Raw genomic sequence first — 23610 nt, forward strand, 5'->3', positions numbered from 1 at the left:
TTGGAAAGATGCCGCTCCCCCCACATTGGAGGAGTGGCATGGTAAGATAAATCAGATTTCTCATCTGGAGGAGCTGTCTAGCTGGGAGGTCTTCAACCACAAATCTTATGTGTTGACCTGGGCCCCGTGGACTAGATATCTGGGGGATAATCCTCGAGGTGAGAGATCGGATAATACATGAGTCTTACTTAGACCTGATGGCCTTTATTTTGGGGTAGCTGGTTCCAAGGTTACTTATAAAACTGTTCACCTACTCTATTTTTATAATACACTCATTTATTGCTAGTGTCGATGCCGACGACTGCTTTTTGTTGATGTTATTGTTATTGTTTGCTATTATGTATCCCTCTTTTCCCTTCCCTTCTTCTTTTTTCTTTTTCCCACCCACTTTTCCCTCCCCCCTTTGTTTTCACCCCTTTTTTATTTTTTAACACCTTGGACCGACGTCTAAGCAACCTTTAACCATCTGTATTTGTAAAACGATGTTCTGTCTTATGGTGTGGTTTAAACTTGAAAATAAAGAATTAAAAAAAAAAAGAACAAGGCAGAGACCTGCGCATGCAGAGGGCATGACAGGGACAGGGACAGTCTAGCAGCGGAGCGTAGGCCGAAGCCCAGAGCCGGGCCAAGGCAGGGCCTTGGGACTAGACAAGGTACACAGGCGAGGCAGAGTCCTGCACATGCAGAAAGGCACGCCAGGGACAGGCGAGGCAGAGTCCTGCGCGTGCAGAGAGGCACGCCAGGGACAGGCGAGGCAGAGTCCTGCGCGTGCAGAGAGGCACGCCAGGCACAGGTGAGGCAGAGTCCTGCGCGTGCAGAGAGGCACGCCAGGGACAGGCGAGGCAGAGTCCTGCGCGTGCAGAGAGGCACGCCAGGGACAGAGACAGAGGCAGGGTACCTGAAGCCACAAAGCAGAGCAAGACATGACACGAGGACAGAAACAGAGCAAACAAGGACTACAAGGCAAAGCAGAGCAGGGACAGAACATGGCACGAAGGACAACACAAGACATGGCACAAGACAAGAGACGGAATACGAGCACGGAGCGTGTGCAGAGATGCACGACAGGGCAGAGTGCAAGGGCACAGAATAGAGGGAGCGCCCCACAGACCAAGCAGCCATGCAGGGACACCACACAATACTCAGGCGCTGAGCATAGGAAGGGGCGGCCTGATATAGGGCATAGCACCTCCTCTTCCAGGTCAGGACCAGGGGAGCACTTCCGGGATCAGATCCACAGGATAACAGAGCACAGTCACATGATCAGAGTTCCAGACATGACGAGACGACTGCAGATCCAGTGCTGAAACCTAGACAGGTCACATGATCAGCGTTCCAGACATGATGAGATGATTGCCGAACCAGACAGTGCAGGATCCAGGCAGGGACACATGATCAGGGACTCCAGACAAGACAAGAAGATCACAGAAGGCAGAGCAGAAACGCAGGCATCCTGCAGCTCAGACATGAGGTGAGTGTGCACAATGCTCTAGCGAACATGCAGGACAGCAGACAAGATATGCACATCGCTCCAGGAGTTCTTGAGACAAAACAGACATGACAAACATGGCGGACATGACACCCTGTGACTTGAGCAATGCGTCCTTGATAGAGACCATTAAAATTAGCACTAATTAAGACTCAAATTTCTGAAACCGTTTAGTGGATATAAAAAAAACCCCAATAACAAAAAATGGAATATGCAGGAGGCCAGCAGCAGAAATAAAGTAAGAGCTGACACTAGGCACTTTTGACATAATAATAATCTTTATTTTTATATAGCGTTAACAAATTCCGCAGCGCTTTACAGTTTGCACACATCATCGTCACTGTCCCCGATGGGGCTCACAATCTAAATTCCCTATCAGTATGTCTTTGGACATAGTGATTGGTACACTGTAGACTGGAGCTACTCAGCGATGTGTGTCTCTTTACATTGAAATCGCAGACTTGGGGGTAATTTATCTATGATTTGACAATTTTGTTATAGCAAAATCACAGCTTTAAAATAGTTGCGCATAAGCAACTCACAGACAAGTTGCCCTGATGTTTTTGGTCTAGCGACATGTCATCAATGTAGCCCCAACCACTCGGCCTTTGTTCAAGGAGACTTATTAAATCCCGGAATGTTTGATTCTAGGATTATTATAAAGTAAAATGGCTACAAATAACAGGATGGTGATGAATTAGCGCTGACGCTCTATTTTATTCTTGATCCAGTTTATATATTCCTCAGTTAGTCGAGTATACACGGCTGCTCCGTTTCGCATTCCACAAGGATGTGTCCCAAAAGAAAGGATTCCTCTGAAGATGCCATCACATATCAAGGGACCGCCTGAATCACCCTGTGAAAGAAAAATTTGCACAATTTTAATAGTGATTTTTGTCTCAATGGCATGTCATATATTAAAAGGTCAGATTTTCCTTTTAGTGCTCAACTAAATTCGCAATTCCAGTCTTCAGGGCTGACATTTCTTTACATACTTTCTTGCCAGGACAGTGGTGCAGAGGTTACAGTCACATCTGCTTCCAGGTCCTATAAGACCCTCTGCCGCATTATACAAGTGGTGCGTGAATATGTTACCAATCCCCATTTTGCTGGGACAGTCCTGAGAACTAGGGAGCAAATAGCATGTTGCTTTGTAAAACTACACCCTAAAGTAGGTGTTTAATGGGTGTTCCTAAGCTCACCAGTGTAGCCGTGGGTGTGGGGCTGAAATCTGAATTTTGCAATGTAGTTGTTAAGTATTCATGAGAACAGGTGGGACCTGTTACGTATTTTGCATTTGGACCCCAATTTTTGCGCAGAGCATCCACTCATGATTTGCATGATGGGGGATGGATAAATAGAACTCATGAATATGAAGGGCTACCTGGCAGCAGAATTACTACTAATTTTCTGCTGATAAAACTGTTATTTTATTAAAATGACAGCAAGCAGCCCAGTGATTGGTTGCTGGAATCAGCACCTCTGCCCCTACATTATGCTGCTCACAGATTAGAAGACTAGGTGGGAAAATCCCAGTGACAGCTTCCTTTTAATAGTGTGCTTGCTGACAACTGTGAATGTAGCGCTAGAACACATTTCATTACAAGTAATGAAATGTAAAACAACTTGCATCATATTAATGCAGATTTTCATGCCGAATTTGAAGCTTTTTTAAATCGTAATTTATCTTGCAGATTTTCTGTGCCGAATCCCTATGAATATGACTATGTGGTGTGACCCTGTCTACTTACTTAGTGTCTGTCCAGCATTGCTTTCTATTATTGTTGGGTAATATTTATATCTAGAGTTCAGCGACTTTGATCGGGTCAGGGCTTATTTGGCCAAGCTCTAGCGCTTACCGAATAAGCTACAGAGGGAATCCGGCTTCCTGGATTGCTCTGGCTGATCAGCTGATCGCCGCCGCAGCTGTATGTGTCGCGGATTTGTCACAGTACATGCATGGAGAGCCTGTTTGTTGGGCACTCCATGCATGTGCTGTGACTGTCACACAGCCGCAACTGATGCAGCTGCAGCACCAAACATTTGATTATCGGAAGCGATCCAGGTATCCGGGTTCCCGATGCAGCTATTTGGTAAGCTCTTTTGCTTGGCCGAATAAGCCCTGACCCGATCAAATTCACTCATCTCTATTTATATCTTTACAGAATTATTTTTTTACATATTTTTTTCCATTCCTTTATCTGACTGGGAATACTTGGATTTTGTGGCCACTTTTCTACTCCTGCCTTTGGATTGCAGATGTACAGGTATATAGGTGTATGTTCCCTTTTTGAATGGCATACCTAGACTAGACCCAGCTACCTATCCCCTCTCTCTACCTTATCAAATAGGGTGTATATGTACCATATATCATCTTTTTATATACTGTGAACTTCTATAAGCCAGTCCTTGCCAAGTGTTCCCCTTTCCTTCATTCCTTGAGATATACTGTATATATATATATATATATATATATATATATATATAAAAATATGTACCGTATACACTCGAGTATAAGCCGAGGCACCTAATTTTGCCACGGAAAACAGGGTAAGCTTATTGACTTGAGTATAAGCCAGGTATGCCTTGTCCCATCATCACTGTCCTGGTACGTGTGGCTCCCCCTGCTGTATGCATGGCTCCTCCGTCCTCCCCCTGTTTTATTTGTAAGTGGGTGAAGAGTAAGAAGAGTTAGAAGGGGGATACCTCCCCTGTTCCGTGTCCGGAACCACATAGCCAGGCAGCAGGTTTGCCGGGGGAAAGACTTGCTGACTTGGACGGACTGCACCATGTGACTGTCAGGGGCAGTGGGGGAAGAGAAGGGACAGTGGACAGGAAGCTGTGCAGGCTGAGGGCGCAAAAGCAGAGCACGTGGGACTCAGAGCAGCACGCAACCCAGAGAGAGCAGGCTGCAGCAACGCGCTCCAGGATAGAGTGGACTCACGATCAGAGGATTGAGAGACGTGATAGAGAGAGCGCTGTCTGTGAGTACATGAATGCAGAAGCCACTGTGATCAGAGGAGACTTTCCCCCGACAGTGCAGAGACAGCAACCCAAGCGCACAGCCCCGTGCACGCTGTGACAGGCCAGAACCCCTGAGTGTGGCAGAGAGACTTTGCAGTGTGCGCATCGCTCCTTTGGAGAGACTGTTAGCTTGACATGCAGAGACTCAGAGCAGGGGAGACCCAGTTTCACAGCGTCCCCCTGCCTCCTGCTTTAAGCCCGGATGTTGTGAATTCTCTCTCTGGCTTCCCTCTGGCGATTACTGAAGGTAGTGGAGCTGGTCAGATTGACAGAGGGGTTGCGTGTTCTCTTTCTGGGCTCCCTCTGGTGGTTACTGGAGGAAGTGGAGCTGATCTGATTGACAGAGGCTTGCCACCTGATAATGAGGAAGACGATTGGAGATCTGGGGTTTCAGATTGGGACTTAAGACAGCTGACTCCCTCTATCCCTGCTGGTGATTTTCTTCCTGTGCCTTCTGAGGTCTGAAGTCTCCTGCTCTGTCCCTGCATGGTTCAGCTAAGTGGTTCATTTGCTATTCTGTTTGCATTTGATCTGGTTTTGTCTATCTCTGCTTAGTGCAGGTCAACCAGCTCCGGCTGGGGCTGTGCTGAATCACCGCCCATATGTTACTGCTTGTGCCAGTTTGTTTTGTTTCCTGTTATATTGGTCTCTTTTTGCTTTGCTTTCAGAATATACCAGAGTGCTGATATAGTGGGGGCGAAGTCGTGCGACTTCAGTCTTTTTGTGCATCAGACGTGTTGGACTTTTTGCAGGGTTTTGTGCATGATTGCAGACAGTGTCTTTCCTTTCCTGTCTAGTCAGTGTGGGCCCCATCATTTGCTCAGTCTATTTTCCTGCCTGCGTTTGTGTTTTCATCTTGTCTCACTGACAATATATGTTTGGGGGCTATCTATTCCTTTGGGGTCTTCTCCGGGGCAGTTTAGATTTCCCATTTCTTGCTTTAGGCTTAGTTAGCTCTCCGGCTGTGCCGAGGCGTCTAGGATCATCGTAGGTACGCTCCATGGCTACTGCTGGTTGTGTGGATAAGATCAGGGGTCTGCAATCCGCTTAGTTACCAACCTCTCTGTTTTCTGTGGCTTAGCCTGGGCCTGCTATCCTCCTCGGTGACCCATTCATAACACCCGGAGTTCCCGTGTCCCAGGAGGATAGAGAGACTACAGAGACTTCAAGTGCCGCTGTTGACGGTGCCAACGTTGGAAAAGATGACACTTCAATCAAGACTTCATCAGACTGATAAGTTGCAAGAATACTCGTTTAACCGTTTTCACCCCTCTTAACTGTTTGAAAGCTTTGTCTAGCTTTAATGTTCCGTTAAGACATTTTACTCTGTTAGTTTTACCCCCACTGCCTCTCCCTGCGTGGAGACACTATCCCCTGTAAATAAACCCTTTACCTCTTGGTCTGTCTCTGATCCGTGTTGACATTATCGGTACCTGCACAATATTACATATGCATGGCTCCACTGTCCTTCCTCTGCTGTATGCATGGCTCTCCCGTCCTCCCCCTGTTGTATGCACGACTCCCTCGTCCTCCCCCTGGTCTATGCATGGCTCCCCCGTCCTCCCCCTGCTGTATGCACGGTTCCCCCCATCCTCCCCCTGCTGTATGCACGGCTCCCCCGTCCTCCCCCTGCTGTATGCACGGCTCCCCCGTCCTCCCCCTGTTGTATGTGTATGCATGGCTCCCCCATCCTTCACCTGTTGTATGCATGGCTCCCCTGTCCTCCCCATGCTGTTTGCATGGCTCCCCCCATCCTCCCTGTCATACTCACCCCCCTCCTGGTGCGGTCACTACACTTCCCTGCTTCTCAGATGGTCTCCAGCACCAACAGCTTCTTCCTGTGCTCAGCGGTCACGTGGTACCGCTCATTAAAGTAATGAATATGCGCTCCACGCCTATGGGAGTGGAATCGCGGGCATTTTCATTACTTTAATGAGCGGTACCACGTGACCGCTGTGCACAGGAAGAGCTGCCGGCGCCGGAGACCATCTGAGAAGCAGGGAAGTGCAGAGACTGCGCCAGGAGGGGGTGAGTATGATGTGACAGCCGCCTGCTCCTGCCGCTCCCCCTCTCCCGCCGACCCCCTGGGACAATGACTCGAGTATAAACAGAGAGGGGGCACTTACATCCTAAAATAATGGTCTTAAACTCGAGTATATACTGTATTTATTTTACTCACATGGCGCCATTAATTCCACAGCACTTTACAGACATCATCGCTGTCTTTATTGGGACTTATAATTTAGATTCCCTATCAGTATTTTGTTTGAGGAAAGGGGAGAACCTGGTGTAAACCCACGCGAACACAGGAAGAACATACAAACTCCTTGCAGATGTTGAACCCAGGACCCCAGTGCTGCAAGGGTGCAGTGCTAACCACTGAGCCACCGGGCTGCCCATATCTAAGCCCTGAATTTTGGGCTGTTTGTGACTATGAACTGAAGGCACCATATGCAGTTTTATCCTATAGTATTATTAAAAACTAATGCAAGGAAGAAGTTGATTGTTGTTTAGCTCTTGTATGAAAATTCACTAATTCTTCTACATTGTTTCTTCTGATCTCTCAACTACAAAAAAACAAAAATCATATCTCCAAACTCACAACACAGGTGTCCTGTCCTTCGGGCCCCACGTTGGTGCACATCATGTTCATGGTAATTGGCACTGCATTTTTCAAATGTCTCTGACATAATTTTCTATTTAGAATGGTGACATTTACTTCCATGAGACAGTTAGCAAATTTCTTTCCAGTCCATCCCCATCCAGCTGTCTCACAAACTGTCCTTTCTTCAAGATCTTCAAAGGTCTCTGGTAGAGAAATGTTTTGGACAAATTCTCCAAAGTTTGCTGTACCGTTCAACTGCAATAGAGGATAGTAATTAACAACATCTGCATGACATTCCTTTTTAGTTTTTTTTTATCAGATGAGCAATAGTTGACATAAGCGTCTACAAGCTCTTTTAAAGACAAGTCCAACAACACATTTACATGGTCAAGTCTGTTCCTTTATACCTGAGACATCATCGTTTGAATTAATGAGGCTAAAAAGTTATTTGTAGATCTCAAGCCTCTGTCACTCCAGCTCAATTTCCCTCTCAGCTCCGCCTCCTCAAGCTTGACTGACATCCTCTATTGTGTATAACTTCAGGCAAAGGACTTGTCAGTCAAGCAGGAAGAGGTAGTGCTTGTCGGGGAATAGAGCTGGAGTGACAGAGACTTCAGATCTACCATAGTTCTTCAGCCTCATTTGCATATCAATTCAAAAGCTGATTTCTTAGTAACGGATGAACAGACTGGACATGTAAAGGTATTGTCGGACTTGTTTTTGAAAGAGCTACACTACTGTTCAAAAGTTTAGGGTCACTTAGAAATTTCCTTATTTTTGAAAGAAAAGCACAGTTTTTTTTCCAATGAAGCTAACATTAAACGATTCAGAAATGTACTCTATACCAGGGGTGGGGAACGTCCGGCCCGCAGGCTGTATACGGCCCGCCATATAATTTTGTGCGGCCCGCAGCCGCTTTCCCCACTTTCCCTATTTTTTGGCCGCGGGTCCCTTAAGAATTGCGCGTTGTATCTTGCCGCGCTTTTCCCATCAGTGGGGACTCGGGAGACTCCTGCTGTGTGGCTCCAGGTGAGGGACTGAGTCAGTGGGGGGACTCCTGCGGTGCCGGTTCCAGCAATAGACAAGGGGGCTGCATTGTCAGCGAGCCTGCACCAGGGAGACGCTGGACTCCGCACACAGGAACCAACCCTGACAGGAGTCGCTGCCCTTCCCCGCTCCATCCACTGCTGAGCGAGATAGCAGAGCTGAAAGTGTCACGTCCTCCTGTGCGGCTGCAGTGTGCAAGGTAATTACAATACCTCAGGCTCCATGTACCCCCATGTGCTGTATACTTCAGGCCTCATGTACCACCCATGTGCTGTATACCTCAGGCTTCATGTACCCCCATGTGCTGTATACTTCAGGCCCCATGTACCATCCATGTGCTGTATACCTCAGGCTCCATTTACCCCCCATGTGCTGTATACCACAGGCTCCATTTACCCCCATTGTGCTGTTTACCACAGGCTCCACTTACAGCCATTGTGTTGTATACCTCAGGCTCCATGTACCCTCCAAGTGCTGTATAACTCAGGCTCCATTTATCCCCATGTGCTGAATACCTCAGGTTCCATGTACCCCCCATGTGCTGTATACCTCAGGCTTCATTTACCCCCCATGTGCTGTATACCTCAGGCTCCATGTACCCCCATATGCTGTATACCTCAGGCACCATGTATCCCCCATGTGCTGTATACCTCAGGCTCCATGTACCACCCATGTGCTGTATACCTCAGGCTCCATGTACCCCCCATGTGCTGTATCCCACAGGCTCCATTTACCCCCCATGTGCTGTATACCTCATGCTCCATGTACCCCCCATGTGCTGTATACCTCAGGCTCCATGTACCACCCATGTGCTGTATACCTTAGGCTCCATGTACCCCCCAGGATTTTCCCTTTGCACAGGATGGATCCCAAGCCTTATCTTCTTCTGCGGTCTCCCATTTAGTCTCGACTGCAGTGGATACTGCTCAGCAAAGACGTCGGTCTCGGCGTCTTGCTCAGACTCCGTTTGTGCGCATTGTTACCGCTGCCTCTCCAGGTTCAGCTATGGTAAATGACAGTGGACAGAGGCTGGCAGTCGTTGCTGAGGTTAAGTCCAGGATTCACTCTACTGAGCATGCTCGTGAGGTGCAACCTCTCATTGGTGGTAGGTCGTCAGCTGCTCAGGTCCTGTGCCTACTCTGGTTTGGACCGTGAGCAAGGTCCTGTCTGATTGGCACAGTCTATAAAGGGATCTTAGCATGGTGTGCTAAGATCATGTGTATTTGCTGTGTGTGTATAGGTGGGACAGTTACCACCCTGTGTGCACATGTGCCGCTAATAGCACTACGAGTGTGTTTCTAGACAGGCAAGGTAGGGTGGGAACTCCCACTTGAACTTAGCCTCTGCACCGGGCATCCTCAGGCGCATGCTCAAAAGCCACCATGTGTCAGCGCAGGTTCCAATCACCAGCATAGTGGGGGGAGAGTTATAGGGACCTCAACTAGTCTCAATTCTTCTATGCTCCTGTGATGTCTAACAGGGCATAGCTTAGAGTGCTCTCAGTTTTGTTACTGCTCTGTGGAGTATCAGAGGCAGCCATGCTGCACTCTGTTCATACCGAGTGCTGTTTAAAGGCCCTGTCTCACATAGCGAGATCGCTAGCAAGATCGCTGAAGCATCACCGATTTTGTGACGCAACAGCGATATTGCTACATGTGACACATAGCGGCGACCGCCCCCCCCACTGGATATCACTGATCGTGCTCGAATGTCCTGGGCCATTTTTTCATCGGCAGCGTCCCGCTGGCCAGCATGCATCGCTGTGTTTGACACCGACGAGCGACCCCGTTGGCGACGCAGAACTCAGGGACGCAGGTGGAAGTCGTCAGAAAAGCTGCTGTGACAAGGTCCCAACGACCGCTGAGGTCGTTACACAGATCGTCGGATCGTTGCTGCGTCGTTGAAGAGATCTGCCTGTTTGGCAACTTACTAGCGACCATGTAGCGACGCACCAGCGATCCTTACCAGGTCATATCGTTGTCGGGATCGCTGGTGCGTCGCTATGTGAAACGCACCCTAACTCGTGTATTAACTGTGCTTGCTTGCAGCTCCGCTCCGCCATTGTCCTCTAGTTGCGGTTTTTCCATCACCGCACGGTGGACCCCGGGTTGCGATTGCACCTTCTCATAATTTACATTTGGTGTGGTCCACAAACCCTAACAACAGGTCCCGGGTTGGATTTATAGGTTTTACTTACAGCATAGATACTTCTGTTAGGTGGCAATTGCAGCATAGTTTTCTATGCTTTGAGAGATAACAAATTTGCATACCTGTCCCTGTGTGGGATTCAAGAAAGAAGAGGTAGCCAACTAGCCTTGCATGTACAGCTGTCTTCATTGACAAAACCCAAGATAAAAACAAAATAAGAAAATACCCTGCAGTAAATAAATAAATAACAAACATGATTTTCATCAAAATTCTGTTAACTAAGTACTCTATATTATTTTAATGCACTAGTGCAATTTATTTATTTACTGCAGGGTATTTGCTTATTTTGTTTTTACCTTGGGTTTTGTTCGTTTAGTGGCCAGTGTGAACATGCTCCTACATGCTGCGTGCACACTAACTTATATTCCAGTTCATCTTTTTAGGTTTTTGTTTCAAGTTTTTTTGCATTCTGTGCTTATGAAGGTGTGGCCTCCCTTTTCTTTGAGCTGGACAATACAGTCATAAAACTTCCCATGGCTGGGTGTCTATTAGCCGGATCAGTCCTTCTCAGGCTAGTTTCACACTAGCGTGTTGGAGCGCAGCGACGGCCTGCGCACGGCCGCCGCTAAGCCCCGCCCCCTGCCGAGCCTCTGCCGGTAGCTCCGCCCACGGCTCATGACGCTGCATGCGCCCTGCGTCCCCTATCTTTATCACAGGGGGCGCAGGCCGTGCGCAGTATGCGTTTGGCGGCACATGCGTCCTTTTGACGGTGCGCCGACCTGCGCCAAACGCAACCTGCTGCAGTTTGGTTGCGTCGGCGCACCGTCAAAAAGGCGTGTGCGCCGCCAAACGCATACTGCGCACGGCCTGCGCCCCCTGTGATAAAGATAGGGGACGCAGGGCGCATGCAGCGTCATGTGCCGGTGGGCGGAGCTACCGGCGGAGGCGTTGCAGGGGCGGGGCTTAGCGGCGGCCGTGCGCAGGCCGTCGCTGCGCTCCAAAACGCTAGTGTGAAACTAGCCTTAGCCCTTATTCACATTTACATCAATTGACATATGGTAAGGTTTTAATGCTAGAGGTTAGGACAAGAGTTGAGCGACTTTTGTTTTTTTAGGGTCGAGTTTCGTTTCGTGAAACCCGACTTTTCCAAAAGTCGGGTCGAGCAAGATCGTCCGATTATAGGGAAAAGTCGGGGTCGTCCCGAAACACGAAACCCAATGTAAGTCAATGGGGAATAAAAGTCAGCAGTGAGAGGAGGACAGGAAACACACCTACAGTGCCCATTTGAATGCCAAAAGCATCAATTCTTCTTACTTAAGCTTGTCAACCTTAATTAACTTCATAATACAAGTTACGCACTGAAAAATGGGGGTTATTTGGCTAAAGTTGTTGGGGGGGAGGGCTGGCTCCAGGTTTTCATGTGCCCTGGGCGAAAGAGCGCCCCTTTAACACATACCACAACTCATCATGCTCCGATACGGCAGAGAAATAGCGGTATAGTACAATGAAAAATACTTCACTTTTTACATCTCATGACGAGACCCATCAATTTCTCCATACAGAATCATTGGTCCCATATAATGTTTGAAACAGTATATGATGAGCTCCACATAATGCTACAGTATATGTTGGTCCCCATGGATAAAGCTCCACTGTCTTATGGGCCCAAATAATGCTCCAAACATAATGGGCCCCATTTCTAATGCTCTAGTGTATAATGGGCCCTGTAAATGCTGCTCCAGTGTCTGATGTCCACCTTTGGAATGTTCTAGTGTATGGTGGGCCCCATCTATCATTCTCCAGAGTATAGTGCTCCCCAAAAATTGCTGTCCCAACATTGAAAACAATCAAATAAGTCTCCTCGCTAGGGAATCCCTGTACTAGTCTGGACTCCTCGTCGTCCCCATCTTCCATCTCACTGCACAGTATTTCAACCTTGCAAGTGCTGTGATCCTGAGCAAGCAGGGGAGGCCCACTCGTTGGCGACGGCACTGGCACAGGGCCCCTGATAGTACGGTGGTGTGTCTGATGGCGGGTGGGCCGAACCTGCACTTTCATCTGTAGCTTCCTCTTTGTCACCGTGTAAGATGGAACTGTATATGGGAAGGGTAACCTGAGTTTCATCAGGGTCAGATTCAGGCTGTGTAGAGTGCGAGGGGAATGTAGTGGTCTGGGTCAATGTACCAGCAGATTCATCAAGCAGTGGCTGAGCATCAGTGCACTTGTGTCGCCCCCAGGAGTACGGTCGCCACAGTGGCATTACCTTCCTCCTAGGGAGTGTGATGTCATGCTTGGGAGCAACGAACGATCTCTCTAGCAGGTTAACTGATTGGGCGGCGTTATTCCCACGAGTCATGACCCTCCAAACAGCGTTCATGAACGCAAAGTGTTTGTTTTACGTGGGCAGTATGGTTGCAAAGCTGAACCTTAAAGGAATGTCCAGAAGGGCACCACCAGGAGTGGAGCCTACGGTTTAATTCGACTCCACCTGGGAAACCTCAACCATGCAAGCTACAGAAAAGATGCACAGATTGCAAGCTTAATTCCATTAACGAACGAGACTCCGTCATGCCCCGCGGTCCGAGTCCGGCTTACTAGAGGGACACTTGAGGCTCTGGCACATGAGATTGGCCAATAACTGGTGTGTCATGCCCTTACATGTCCGTGGCTGCATGTGCGCTACACTGAAAAGGCCAGCGTTTGTCGCTTACAGGTGAAGATAACCCGCTGAACAACGTTAGTGATGGGGATCTTTGATTACAATTATTACCCGCGAACGATGATTTACCAGTAAGTGCAGGTCAACCGCAGTTCCGGAATTAGGCCTAACCGTCATTCCTGAAAAAATGAAAAACTTACGTGTGCAAACCAGAGGTGCTGTAGCTTGCTTAACAGCTCGCCAGCCGTTCTCAGGCCCAGTATGGATTACACGTGATTGCACAAAGGTGAGAAAGGGTACCGTATCCCCGAATAACATGTATGGACAGCGTACACATTCAAAATATATGTCTATACATCAGGAGGCAGGCTCAGATGGTGTTAGGCCCAGTATGGCTTGCAGGTGATTGCACAAAGGTGAGAAAGGGTACCGTATCCCCGGATAACATGTATGGATAGCGTACACATTCAAAATATATGTCTATACATCAGGAGGCAGGCTCAGACGGTGTCAGGCACAGTATGGATTTGACGGCCCAGATTACACAGCGGAGGAGCAGGGAGCGGTAAAGATTGCAAATGCTGGGGCCCTGCCCAAGCAAGGGGGGCCCACTCGTGGGCGTCGGTACTGGCACTGGGCCCCTCATAGTACAGCGGTGTGTCTGACGGCGGGTGTGCACCACCACCATCAGAGACACTTGATTGCACTAAGAGGGACCCTGTGCCAGTGCCCGCACCCAAGAGTCGGACTACCCACCTGTCCAGGGCAACGGCACTCGCACGGTGTCGTGCGCTAGGTGGTGACCCCGGCCATGGGGGGGGGAGGCAGCACAGTTAGGGAGTTTTAGAAAGTGGCATATGTTGATGTTGGAAATTCAGCTGATGCAAAAGGCGAAATAGGTGAAGTCCCAGGAAGAGGTGGACCAAAGCAAGCCATTTTTCTGTCACCCTATGTGTCATCAGGGGAAGGTGGGACAAAATCCTTGGAAACCCATGCATGGTTCATTTTAATGAAGGTTAGATCATCCACATTTTGGGTTGACAGACGGGTCCTTTTTTCTGTCAGGATTGATCCTGCTGCACTGAAGACTCTTTCCGGTAGCACACTTGCAGCTGGGCAAGCGAGCTCCTGTAAGGCATATTGGGCCAATTCAGGCCAGGTGTCCAGTTTAGCAGCCCAATAGTCAAAGGGGAATGACCTGTGTGGGAGAACATCGATATGGGAGGAAAAGTAGTTTGTAACCATAGTTGACAACTGCTGTCTCCTGTCACTTTCCATCGATGCAGTATTACCAGTTGTGTGATCGGTATTTGAAAAATCAGTCCACAACATTGTCATGAAACCCCTGTCTCCAACGCCACTTCTGCTGTGTGCACCACGAACACCTCTGCCAAGCTGCCCCCGGCCCGTACGGCTCGTGTGAGAACCATCACCGCTGCTGTGTGCTGGGAATGCCTCAAGCAACCGATTTACCAGAGTTGCTTGTTTATTAGCCAATATTAGGTCAAGGTTCTCCTGTGGCATTATGTTTTGTAATTTGCCTTTATAGCGTGGATCCAGGATGCTGGCCAACCAGTAGTCGTCATCGTTCATCATTTTGGCAATGCGTGGGTCCCTTTTTAGGATCTGCAAGGCATAATCTGACATGTGGGCCAATGTTCCCAGTGTCAATGATGCACTGCGAGTGCTGGTTGGAGGAGCACTTTCTGGCAAATCCACATCCCTCCAGTCACGCACAAACCCTGTACCAGACCTTGCCACGCCAACATTTTCACTTGCCCCACGAGATGCATCCTCCTCCCCTAAGTAATCATCCCCATCATCCTCCTCCTCCTCTTCTTCCTCCACCTCGTCCAGGAGAGGTCCCTGAGCAGACAATGGCTGAATGTCATCAAGGATTCCCTCCTCCTCTTCCTCCTCATCAACATTGGCTGCAGATGCCTGCTCCTTAAGGTGCGTCAAAGTTTGCATGAGCAGACGCATAAGTGGGATGCTCATGCTTAGGATGGCGTCGTCTGCGCTTACCAGCCGTGTGCATTCCTCAAAACACTGAAGGACTTTACAGAGGTCTTTCAGCTTCGACCACTGCACACCTGTCAACTCCATGTCTGCTCTCAAAGTGCCTGGCCGTGTATCCTCCCACAAATGCATTATGGCCTGCCTCTGCTCGCACAGCCGCTCCACCATGTGCAGGGTGGAGTTCCACCTTGTTGCAATGTCGATAATGAGGCGGTCGTTGGGAAGGTGGAGCAATCGCTGCAGCTTCTGCATACGAACGGAGTGTACAGGCGACCGGCGGATGTGCGCGCACAGTCTTCGCACCTTCTGGAGCAGGGCTGTTAACTCCGGATAATTTTTGAGGAAGCACTGCACCACCAGGTTCAAGGTGTGAGCCAAGCAAGGTATATGGCTGAGTTTTGAAAGGGCTATGGCTGCCACAAAATTACGGCCGTTATCACTAACTACCTTGCCTGCCTCAAGATGTACACTGCCCAGCCATGACTCAGTTTGTCGCTTCAAGTACTCGGCCAGCACCTCGGCGGTGTGTCTGTTGCCCAAACACATCATCTGCAACACAGCCTGCTGACGCTTTCCACTAGCTGCTCGATAGGGGGACACATCGTGTGCAACAGTGGCAGCTGCAGATGGAGTGCTCGTACGACTGCGCTCTGTGGACGAGCTTTCGCTTCTGGAGGAGGAGGAGGAGGAGGGTCGAACGTCTACAGCCAACTGTTTCCTATACTGTGGGCTAGGCAGCACTGTCCCACCACCGCTGTCCCCTGTGGACCCTGCATCCACCACATTAACCCAGTGCGCAGTGATGGACACGTAACGGCCCTGGCCATGCCGACTGGACCATGCATCAGTTGTGAGGTGCACCTTTCCGCTCACTGACTGCTTGAGTGCATGGACAATGCGGTCTTTCACATGATGGTGGAGGGCTGGGATGGCTTTGCGAGAGAAGTGGCGACTGGGTAGGTCATAGCGTGGTACTGCATAGGCCATGAGTTCGCGGAAAGCTGTGCTTTCCACCAACCGAAAGGGCATCATCTCAAACGAGATTAGTTTGGCAATGTGGGCGTTCAAACCCAGTGTACGCGGATGAGAGACTGAGTACTTTCTTGACCTACTCATAGTGTCTGGGAGGGTGAGCTGGACTTGAGAGCTGCATATGGTGGAAGTTGCGGTGGACAGGGCGGACTGAGAGAGGGTTGATGATGGTGATGGAGTTGTTGTTCTTTCTGATGGCCTAGAATCAGTCTTTCGTTGATATAACAGTGGGATTCCCTGACTGCTGTGGCCTTGCAACGACACCTCAACATTTGCTGCTGTGCTAACCGGTGGGCTTACAGTGGGGGAAACAATGTAGTGTTGCTGACTACCTTCGTTGTGATCAGTTGCACATGTGGCACTTGAGGTTTGGTGTTGTGTCCACGCTTGCAAGTGCATGCTGGTTAAATGTCTAAGCATGCAACTGGTATTCAAATTTTTCAGATTTTTCCCTCGGCTAAAGGTCTTTGCGCACTTCTTACAGATAACCTTGGCCTGATCATGAGGATTTTGTTCAAAAAAGTGCCACACTGCACTCTTCCTACTTTGGCAGACATTTTGCGGCCTAGCACGCTGTGATCTTTTGACCCTCTGGACAAGCTGTCCAGCAACTCTTTTGATGTTTGGAACCTGTCTTTGGAGTGCTCCGGGCCTGCCAGATAGCAGCTGTTGCGATGTCGATGTCTGCTGTGGATGTTCCTCATCTGAGCTATTGGAAGCAGCACCCTCTTCCCCCAATGGATGCCAATCTGGGTCAACAACTGGGTCATCCATCACCTCCTCTTCTATGTCATGTGCACCTTCCTCTGTGTCACCGTGTGTGGTGGTATAGTGTGCGGGAAGGGGCATCTGAGTCTCATCAGGGTCAGAATCTGGCTCTGTACACTGCGAGGACAATGTAGTGCTCTGAGTGAATGTACCAGCAGAATCATCCATCAGCGGCTGTGCATCAGTGCACTCCATGTCAGATTCATCTTGGCCTGGGTAATTCACCATTTCACTTGATAATCCAGGCATGGTATGTGAAAACAGCTCCATGGAGTAATCAGTAGTATGGCCTGCGTCATCCTTCAATCTTGGTTGGGGTGAAGGACACAAGGAAAGGTGTGGTTCATGAACATGAGCCTCCAATGACGACTCAGTGCTTTTACTTTTTACAACTGAAGAAGAGGAGGCGATAGAGCTGGAGGCTGAGTCAGCAATGTAAGACAAAACTTTTTCCTGATGCTCTGGCTTTAAAAGCGGTTTGCCAACTCCTAGAAAACTAAGCGTTCGAGGCCTTATGTAGCCAGACGATGACGCAGGCTCAACACCTCCTGCATTCGGTCCTATTTTGCTCTTGCCACTACCATCAGATCCACCACCAACACCATCATTACCAGCTGCCAACCCCCGCCCAATTCCACGGCCTCTTCCACCAGCCTTCCTCATTTTTGGTAGAAATGTAGACAAAATCCAACAAACTATATAGTAATGTAAAACAAGGTACAAGGTGTCTATAGGACAGGGGAGATTTTGAATTTCTGCAGACACTTGTGGACACTGGACACTTTTGGATTGTGTGAGGCCCACTGAATATCTGAGCGCTCTGTCACAGGCTCGATGGCACAGCTGTGACCAAAGTGACTAGAGGATAAGGGAGATTTTGAATTTCTGCAGACACTTGTGGACACTGGACACTTTTGGATTGTGTGAGGCCCACTGAATATCTGAGCGCTCTGTCACAGGCTCGATGGCACAGCTGTGACCAAAGTGACTAGAGGATAAGGGAGATTTTGAATTTCTGCACACACTTGTGGACACTGGACACATTTGGATTGTGTGAGGCCCACTGAATATCTGAGCGCTCTGTCACAGGCTCGATGGCACAGCTGTGACCAAAGTGACTAGAGGATAAGGGAGATTTTGAATTTCTGCACACACTTGTGGACACTGGACACTTTTGGATTGTGTGAGGCCCACTGAATATCTGAGCGCTCTGTCACAGGCTCGATGGCACAGCTGTGACCAAAGTGACTAGAGGATAAGGGAGATTTTGAATTTCTGCACACACTTGTGGACACTGGACACTTTTGGATTGTGTGAGGCCCACTGAATATCTGAGCGCTCTGTCACAGGCTCGATGGCACAGCTGTGACCAAAGTGACTAGAGGATAAGGGAGATTTTGAATTTCTGCACACACTTGTGGACACTGGACACTTTTGGATTGTGTGAGGCCCACTGAATATCTGAGCGCTCTGTCACAGGCTCGATGGCACAGCTGTGACCAAAGTGACTAGAGGATAAGGGAGATTTTAAATTTCTGCACACACTTGTGGACACTGGACACTTTTGGATTGTGTGAGGCCCACTGAATATCTGAGCGCTCTGTCACAGGCTCGATGGCACAGCTGTGACCAAAGTGACTAGAGGATAAGGGAGATTTTAAATTTCTGCACACACTTGTGGACACTGGACACTTTTGGATTGTGTGAGGCCCACTGAATATCTGAGCGCTCTGTCACAGGCTCGATGGCACAGCTGTGACCAAAGTGACTAGAGGATAAGGGAGATTTTGAATTTCTGCACACACTTGTGGACACTGGACACTTTTGGATTGTGTGAGGCCCACTGAATATCTGAGCGCTCTGTCACAGGCTCGATGGCACAGCTGTGACCAAAGTGACTAGAGGATAAGGGAGATTTTGAATTTCTGCACACACTTGTGGACACTGGACACTTATGGATTGTGTGAGGCCCACTGAATATCACAGCGCTATGTCACAGGCAGAAATTGGCTAGTGTATCACAAACTACAAGGTGTATGTAGAATTGGGCAGAATAGGAATCTCCCTAGAGTGCAGGTCTGTAAGAACGGAACATGTCCTCGTTTTATTCTCACAGAGTGACACACTGATAGCTTCACTGTGGCTGTGATAACAGCCGTTACACGGTACTGTGTGAGGAGCGTACACCGCTGTATGTTGTGAAAAAATGCACGCTCAGTACCTCAGCAGGACAAAAAAAAAAATTGGGATTGCTTTTAAAAAAGCAGTTTGCGGAGCAGTGGGTAAACAGCAATGCAGGAATGTCAGGAAGCCTTAGAAGGCAGCCCAACAACCAACACCACTGATACACCACTATATAGCCTCCCCTTGCACTGCACACACAGTGACTGGTGTGTTGTACAGGCAAAATCGCTAGCAGCAGAAGCAGTTTTTGGTGTCTTCTTCCCTGCCTGTAGGGATACAAAATCAGCAGCAGCAGCAGCTCTCTCTATTCTGAGATCAGCATGAGTAACATGGCGGTGGGCGTGCACGCCCTTTTATACCCCCTGTGACGCCCCCCAAAGCAAGCCAATCACTTGCATGCCCTTCTGAAAGATGGTGGTGACCCGTGCCTATGTCATCACGTTGCCCACAGTGTCCGTGGATCCTGATTGGCTGAAAAAGAGCGCAAAACAAACTTTTGAAACGCGACTTTGGCGCGTAAGTCGCCGACCTCGTGGCCGACCTCATCCTAGGGTCGGGTTGCGTTTCATGAAACCCGACTTTGCCAAAAGTCGGTGACTTTTGAAATTTTTCGACCCTTTTCGCTCAACTCTAGTTAGGACCATCCTGAATAGGGTCACCTTGACATTGTGAGATGGCTTTTACATTTTTTTGATCAAAATTATGTTAGCTAAGTATCCTATATTATTTTTCATGCACTATTGGTAGTTATTTATTTACTGTAGAGTATTTGCTTCTTTCATTCTTATCTTGGGTTTTGTCTGTTTAGTGACCAGTATGAACATGCTCCTACATGCTGCATGCACACCAACTTATATTCCAGTTCATCTGTTTAGGTTTTTGTTTCAGCTGTCTTCATTGTCATTTTATTGTAATAGTTTAACACTCAGTGGTAACAGTATCTCACTTAAAGGGGTTTTCCCACGAACAAAGTAAATTTTAATTAATACATCTTGGAATAAAATTAAGTTCCACATTTGGATGTGTTTAAATAAAATGTTCCTGTGCTGAGATAATCTTATACATGTGTCCCTGCTGTGTACTGTGTAATGGCTGTGTCTGACCGTACAAGGACTTGGTCTGATCATACCACAGCTCCTGGGGAGGGGAGAAAGCAAAAAAAAAAGTATACAGACAGGACAGCACAGGATCGCAGATTATTCTTTTTGTGAGGCACTGCCTATTTTTGAGCAATGTTTTAGATCAAAGAAAGATTCAGCTGCAATCTCATGCTGTCCTGTCTCTATCCTGTATTTTTCCTGTTCCTGCACTGTCAGACTCAGTCATTACCCAGTACACAGTAGGGACAAATTTTTAAGATTATCTCAGCACAGGAACATTTTTTTTAACCCAGTCAATTGCGGAACTTATTTTTATTCCAAGATCTATTAATTAATTTGGACTTTATTTGTGAGACAAACCCTTTAAGCTACAGTGGAAAGCAGGTATGAACTGGGACTGAAATTCAGCCCTGGCATTGGAAATCATGCAGGCCCATGCTGTTCCTGTCCTCAAGCACTAGATGAAATATATTACTAATATTACCTTGGATGGAGGAAAGCAAGATTTACTACATGACCAATATTATTAATGAAACCTGTGGCCTGCTGGGGTAGGTGATGGATTTGGCGACTTTGTGCTCCGTCACAACTCTTAACAGTATTGGTGTCTTGAGAACACCGATTCTGTTAACAATGTAGCAGACAAAACATCCCATGACCAGACAGGCCCGTCTGGCATTTGCCAGAATTGCCAGATGGCCAGTCCAGCCCTGGTGAAAAGAGTCTCATGCATGCACAACTCTTTATTTTAGATTTGAATGGAGAAAAATGGGGCCTCACATTCTGTAATAAGTTGAAAATCTAGACATGGAACTGGCACCTATTATCCTATCATTCATTTATGGCAAACATTATCAATATGCCATGGTAATAACTAGTTAAGTTTTATTGTGATCTTGGGATTGGTTCAGCCTGAGAGTGTCCTTTGGACTAGAAGAGGTTGTGCATCCTTGATCTTTATGGACTGCATGGTACTCTTGATTTTGCAATGCAGTATTTGTGTTTTACATGCACAATGCATTTATTTAACATGTTTTACCTTTAAAACAAATCTGGCCTTCACACCCCTTCATCTAATTTTTTGCTGATTTAGAAAAAAAACTGCTTTAAAAATATGACTGTATAGGCACTGTTATCCTGAGTAAATCCATACCTTTAAGTTTAGAAATCCACTGCATTTCATAGACTTTCCTTGCTGAGATCTCACATGCTGACACTGATCCCAGGCGCTGATTTCAGTTGTGCAAGATTTTGGTGAAGGGTGGCAGATAATGAGACTGGACTGGCCTGTCAATCAAACACATGAACCAGGCGCTGGGCAGGGAAGAAGGAAAGAGGGCGGAGAGCAGGAAGTGCTTTGGCACACCCCAAAGCACTGGCAGAAAATTTGCTTATGCCATTATTCAACAGATTTCTCAGCAGTGGCAGAGCAGTTTTCTACAAGAAAGGTATGGATTTGCACCTATGCAGCCATACCTTTATTTTAATGTAGAAATTTGTTCTTATAGGTTGCAATTAATAAAAGAAAAAACCTATAAATCAGTTTAAATATCACTTCTAAATAAAAAAAAAAGTAAAATATATACATAATATATAAAAATATTTCTCATAAAGTTTTAGAAACAAAGAAATCATCATCATTACTTCCATCAGCAGAATGTCATTCTTTAGAGTATTATTGTCGTAATACGGGTGCTTCAATAACTTCATAACATTAAATTTCTGCCTCCCTTCTTCTTTAGCGTTTTCATTACTTGAATGAGCTCCAAGAATAATCATAATTTCATCTGCAGGACTACATAAAAAGAAGGAAAGGATGTAATAACATTTTTTTTCCAGACAGTCAAATTTATATTATTCAGAATGTCCACTGTATACGGAGTTGTTCACTTGTTTTAATTCCTGTTTGTTAAAAGGGTCCTAGAAAAATAAGGTGATCACTGGTCGTCTCACTGCTGAAGCCCCCAGGGATTAGTTGAAATATGCTAGAGAATTTAATGGAACCTGCCAGCAAAAAAAAAAAAAAACGTATTTACCAGCAGCCGTAGAGGTAATCTGTAGGTGGCAGTCTAACTGTAAGTGCTGCTACAGGGAGAAAATTAAGTTATATTCTGCCTGTGGTTGCTTGCTTTCAGTCAATGGGGTGGAGCCAGGGCAATTAACAGTCAATGCTTTTTACACAGTGAGCGTACTGTAATCACTACTCTTGCTCCTTGACTGACATCCTACTCTGCATCATGTATGCTGATCGAGATGTCAGTCAAGGAGCATAGGGAGCGATTTCTGACTGTTCACTGCCCTGGCATCACCCCAATGGCTGGAAGTGAGCAGCTGCAGGGAGACTATAACTTCATTTTCTCCCAGCAGCTGAACAGATATGTTTAAATCTGTTATTACCTGCAAACTATCACTATAGCTTTTTATTTGCTTACAGGTGCCTTTTAACTACAGTGTTCACTCACTCTACATCTTACCATCTGAAGAAATAAAAAAATGTAAGTCATAGGCTATCTGTGTAATGAATGAATTTCCCAGATCCTCCAGGGTGAGAGATGCCCTTTAAATCTGCTCTCTACTTAAAAAAAAGGTGATGGTGTTACTGAATAAGAGTCTTCTCTCATTTTACTTAGAATGCCCTGATCAGATATTTAGAAATAGAATTTTCTAAACCAAACAACCCATGTTAGTCCGCTAGTAGGCAGCGATGACCGGAAGGGGCGGGAAGGGAGCCGGCAGGGGGCGTGGCTTCGCTGTGGCCGTGCGTAGGCCGTCGCTGCGCTATAAAGCGCAAATATGAAACCGGCCTAACTTTTAGGTTCAGCATTCTGTGTTGTGCTCTTAGACTCTGACTCTATAAAACCAGAGATGTCAATCAAAGAAGAAGGGGTAAGGTGAAGATGGAGGAAAACAAGTAGGAGGGAAAGTGCACTTAAATGGAATCTGTCATCAAGGGTTTGCTACCTAATCTGAGAACAATAGCACAAAACTCCCACTCACTGAAAAATACTCATGGGAATATTTAGAGATCCCAAATGCAAATAGAGATATAAAAGTGACCTTTATTACATATTACATATAAAATACAATAAAAAAGCAAAAATACTGTCGGGGGACACTAAGCGGTAGGGACACTAAATAATGAGAGGGGATATCTCATATGAAGAATGTTAATATACATATACAGTATATATTCTGTATTTATAATAACATTATGCCTATACAGTACAATTAGTAAGGCAAAAAGATGTCTAAATATAAAACAATGATCACAGATGATACAAGACAATTATTCCCCACATAACAGCTCCCTATATATCTATAAATATAATTGCCTTAAATTGTCTGTCATTCACTTCCTTCTGGATGTCCCCAAATCCCACAATCCACTGCGCCGCACTGGAAGTATGCCAACCGCCATTTTGGTACACCCAAGTGATGCCGCTCACATCCAGGCCACTGCTGTGATCCCGAGCGCCGCTGGGATCCCACCTACCACTGGGATCCAGGCTGCCGCTGCGATCCCGAACGCTGCTGT

The 23610-nt window shown here is 47.3% G+C and overlaps 1 protein-coding gene across 1 annotated transcript in view; it reads right to left on the reverse strand.

Annotated features, from left to right (window-relative positions):
- Window positions 1–1792: 1792 nt before the first annotated feature.
- The window catches only part of LOC141072659 (granzyme A-like), a 39799-nt gene continuing 17981 nt past the window's right edge, over window positions 1793–23610 (reverse strand). Inside the window, exons 3-5 of the mRNA XM_073559959.1 lie at window positions 21720–21870; window positions 7116–7373; window positions 1793–2345 (exon numbers count right to left, since the gene is read on the reverse strand). Coding sequence (XP_073416060.1) covers window positions 2187–2345; window positions 7116–7373; window positions 21720–21870 — 568 coding nt within the window. The 3' untranslated portion in view covers window positions 1793–2186. The remainder of the gene's footprint in view (window positions 2346–7115; window positions 7374–21719; window positions 21871–23610) is intronic.

The sequence above is a fragment of the Dendrobates tinctorius genome, unplaced genomic scaffold, assembly GCF_039654945.1.
Source record: "Dendrobates tinctorius isolate UK_male_01 unplaced genomic scaffold, ASM3965494v1 ptg000285l, whole genome shotgun sequence".
Lineage (NCBI taxonomy): Eukaryota > Metazoa > Chordata > Amphibia > Anura > Dendrobatidae > Dendrobates > Dendrobates tinctorius.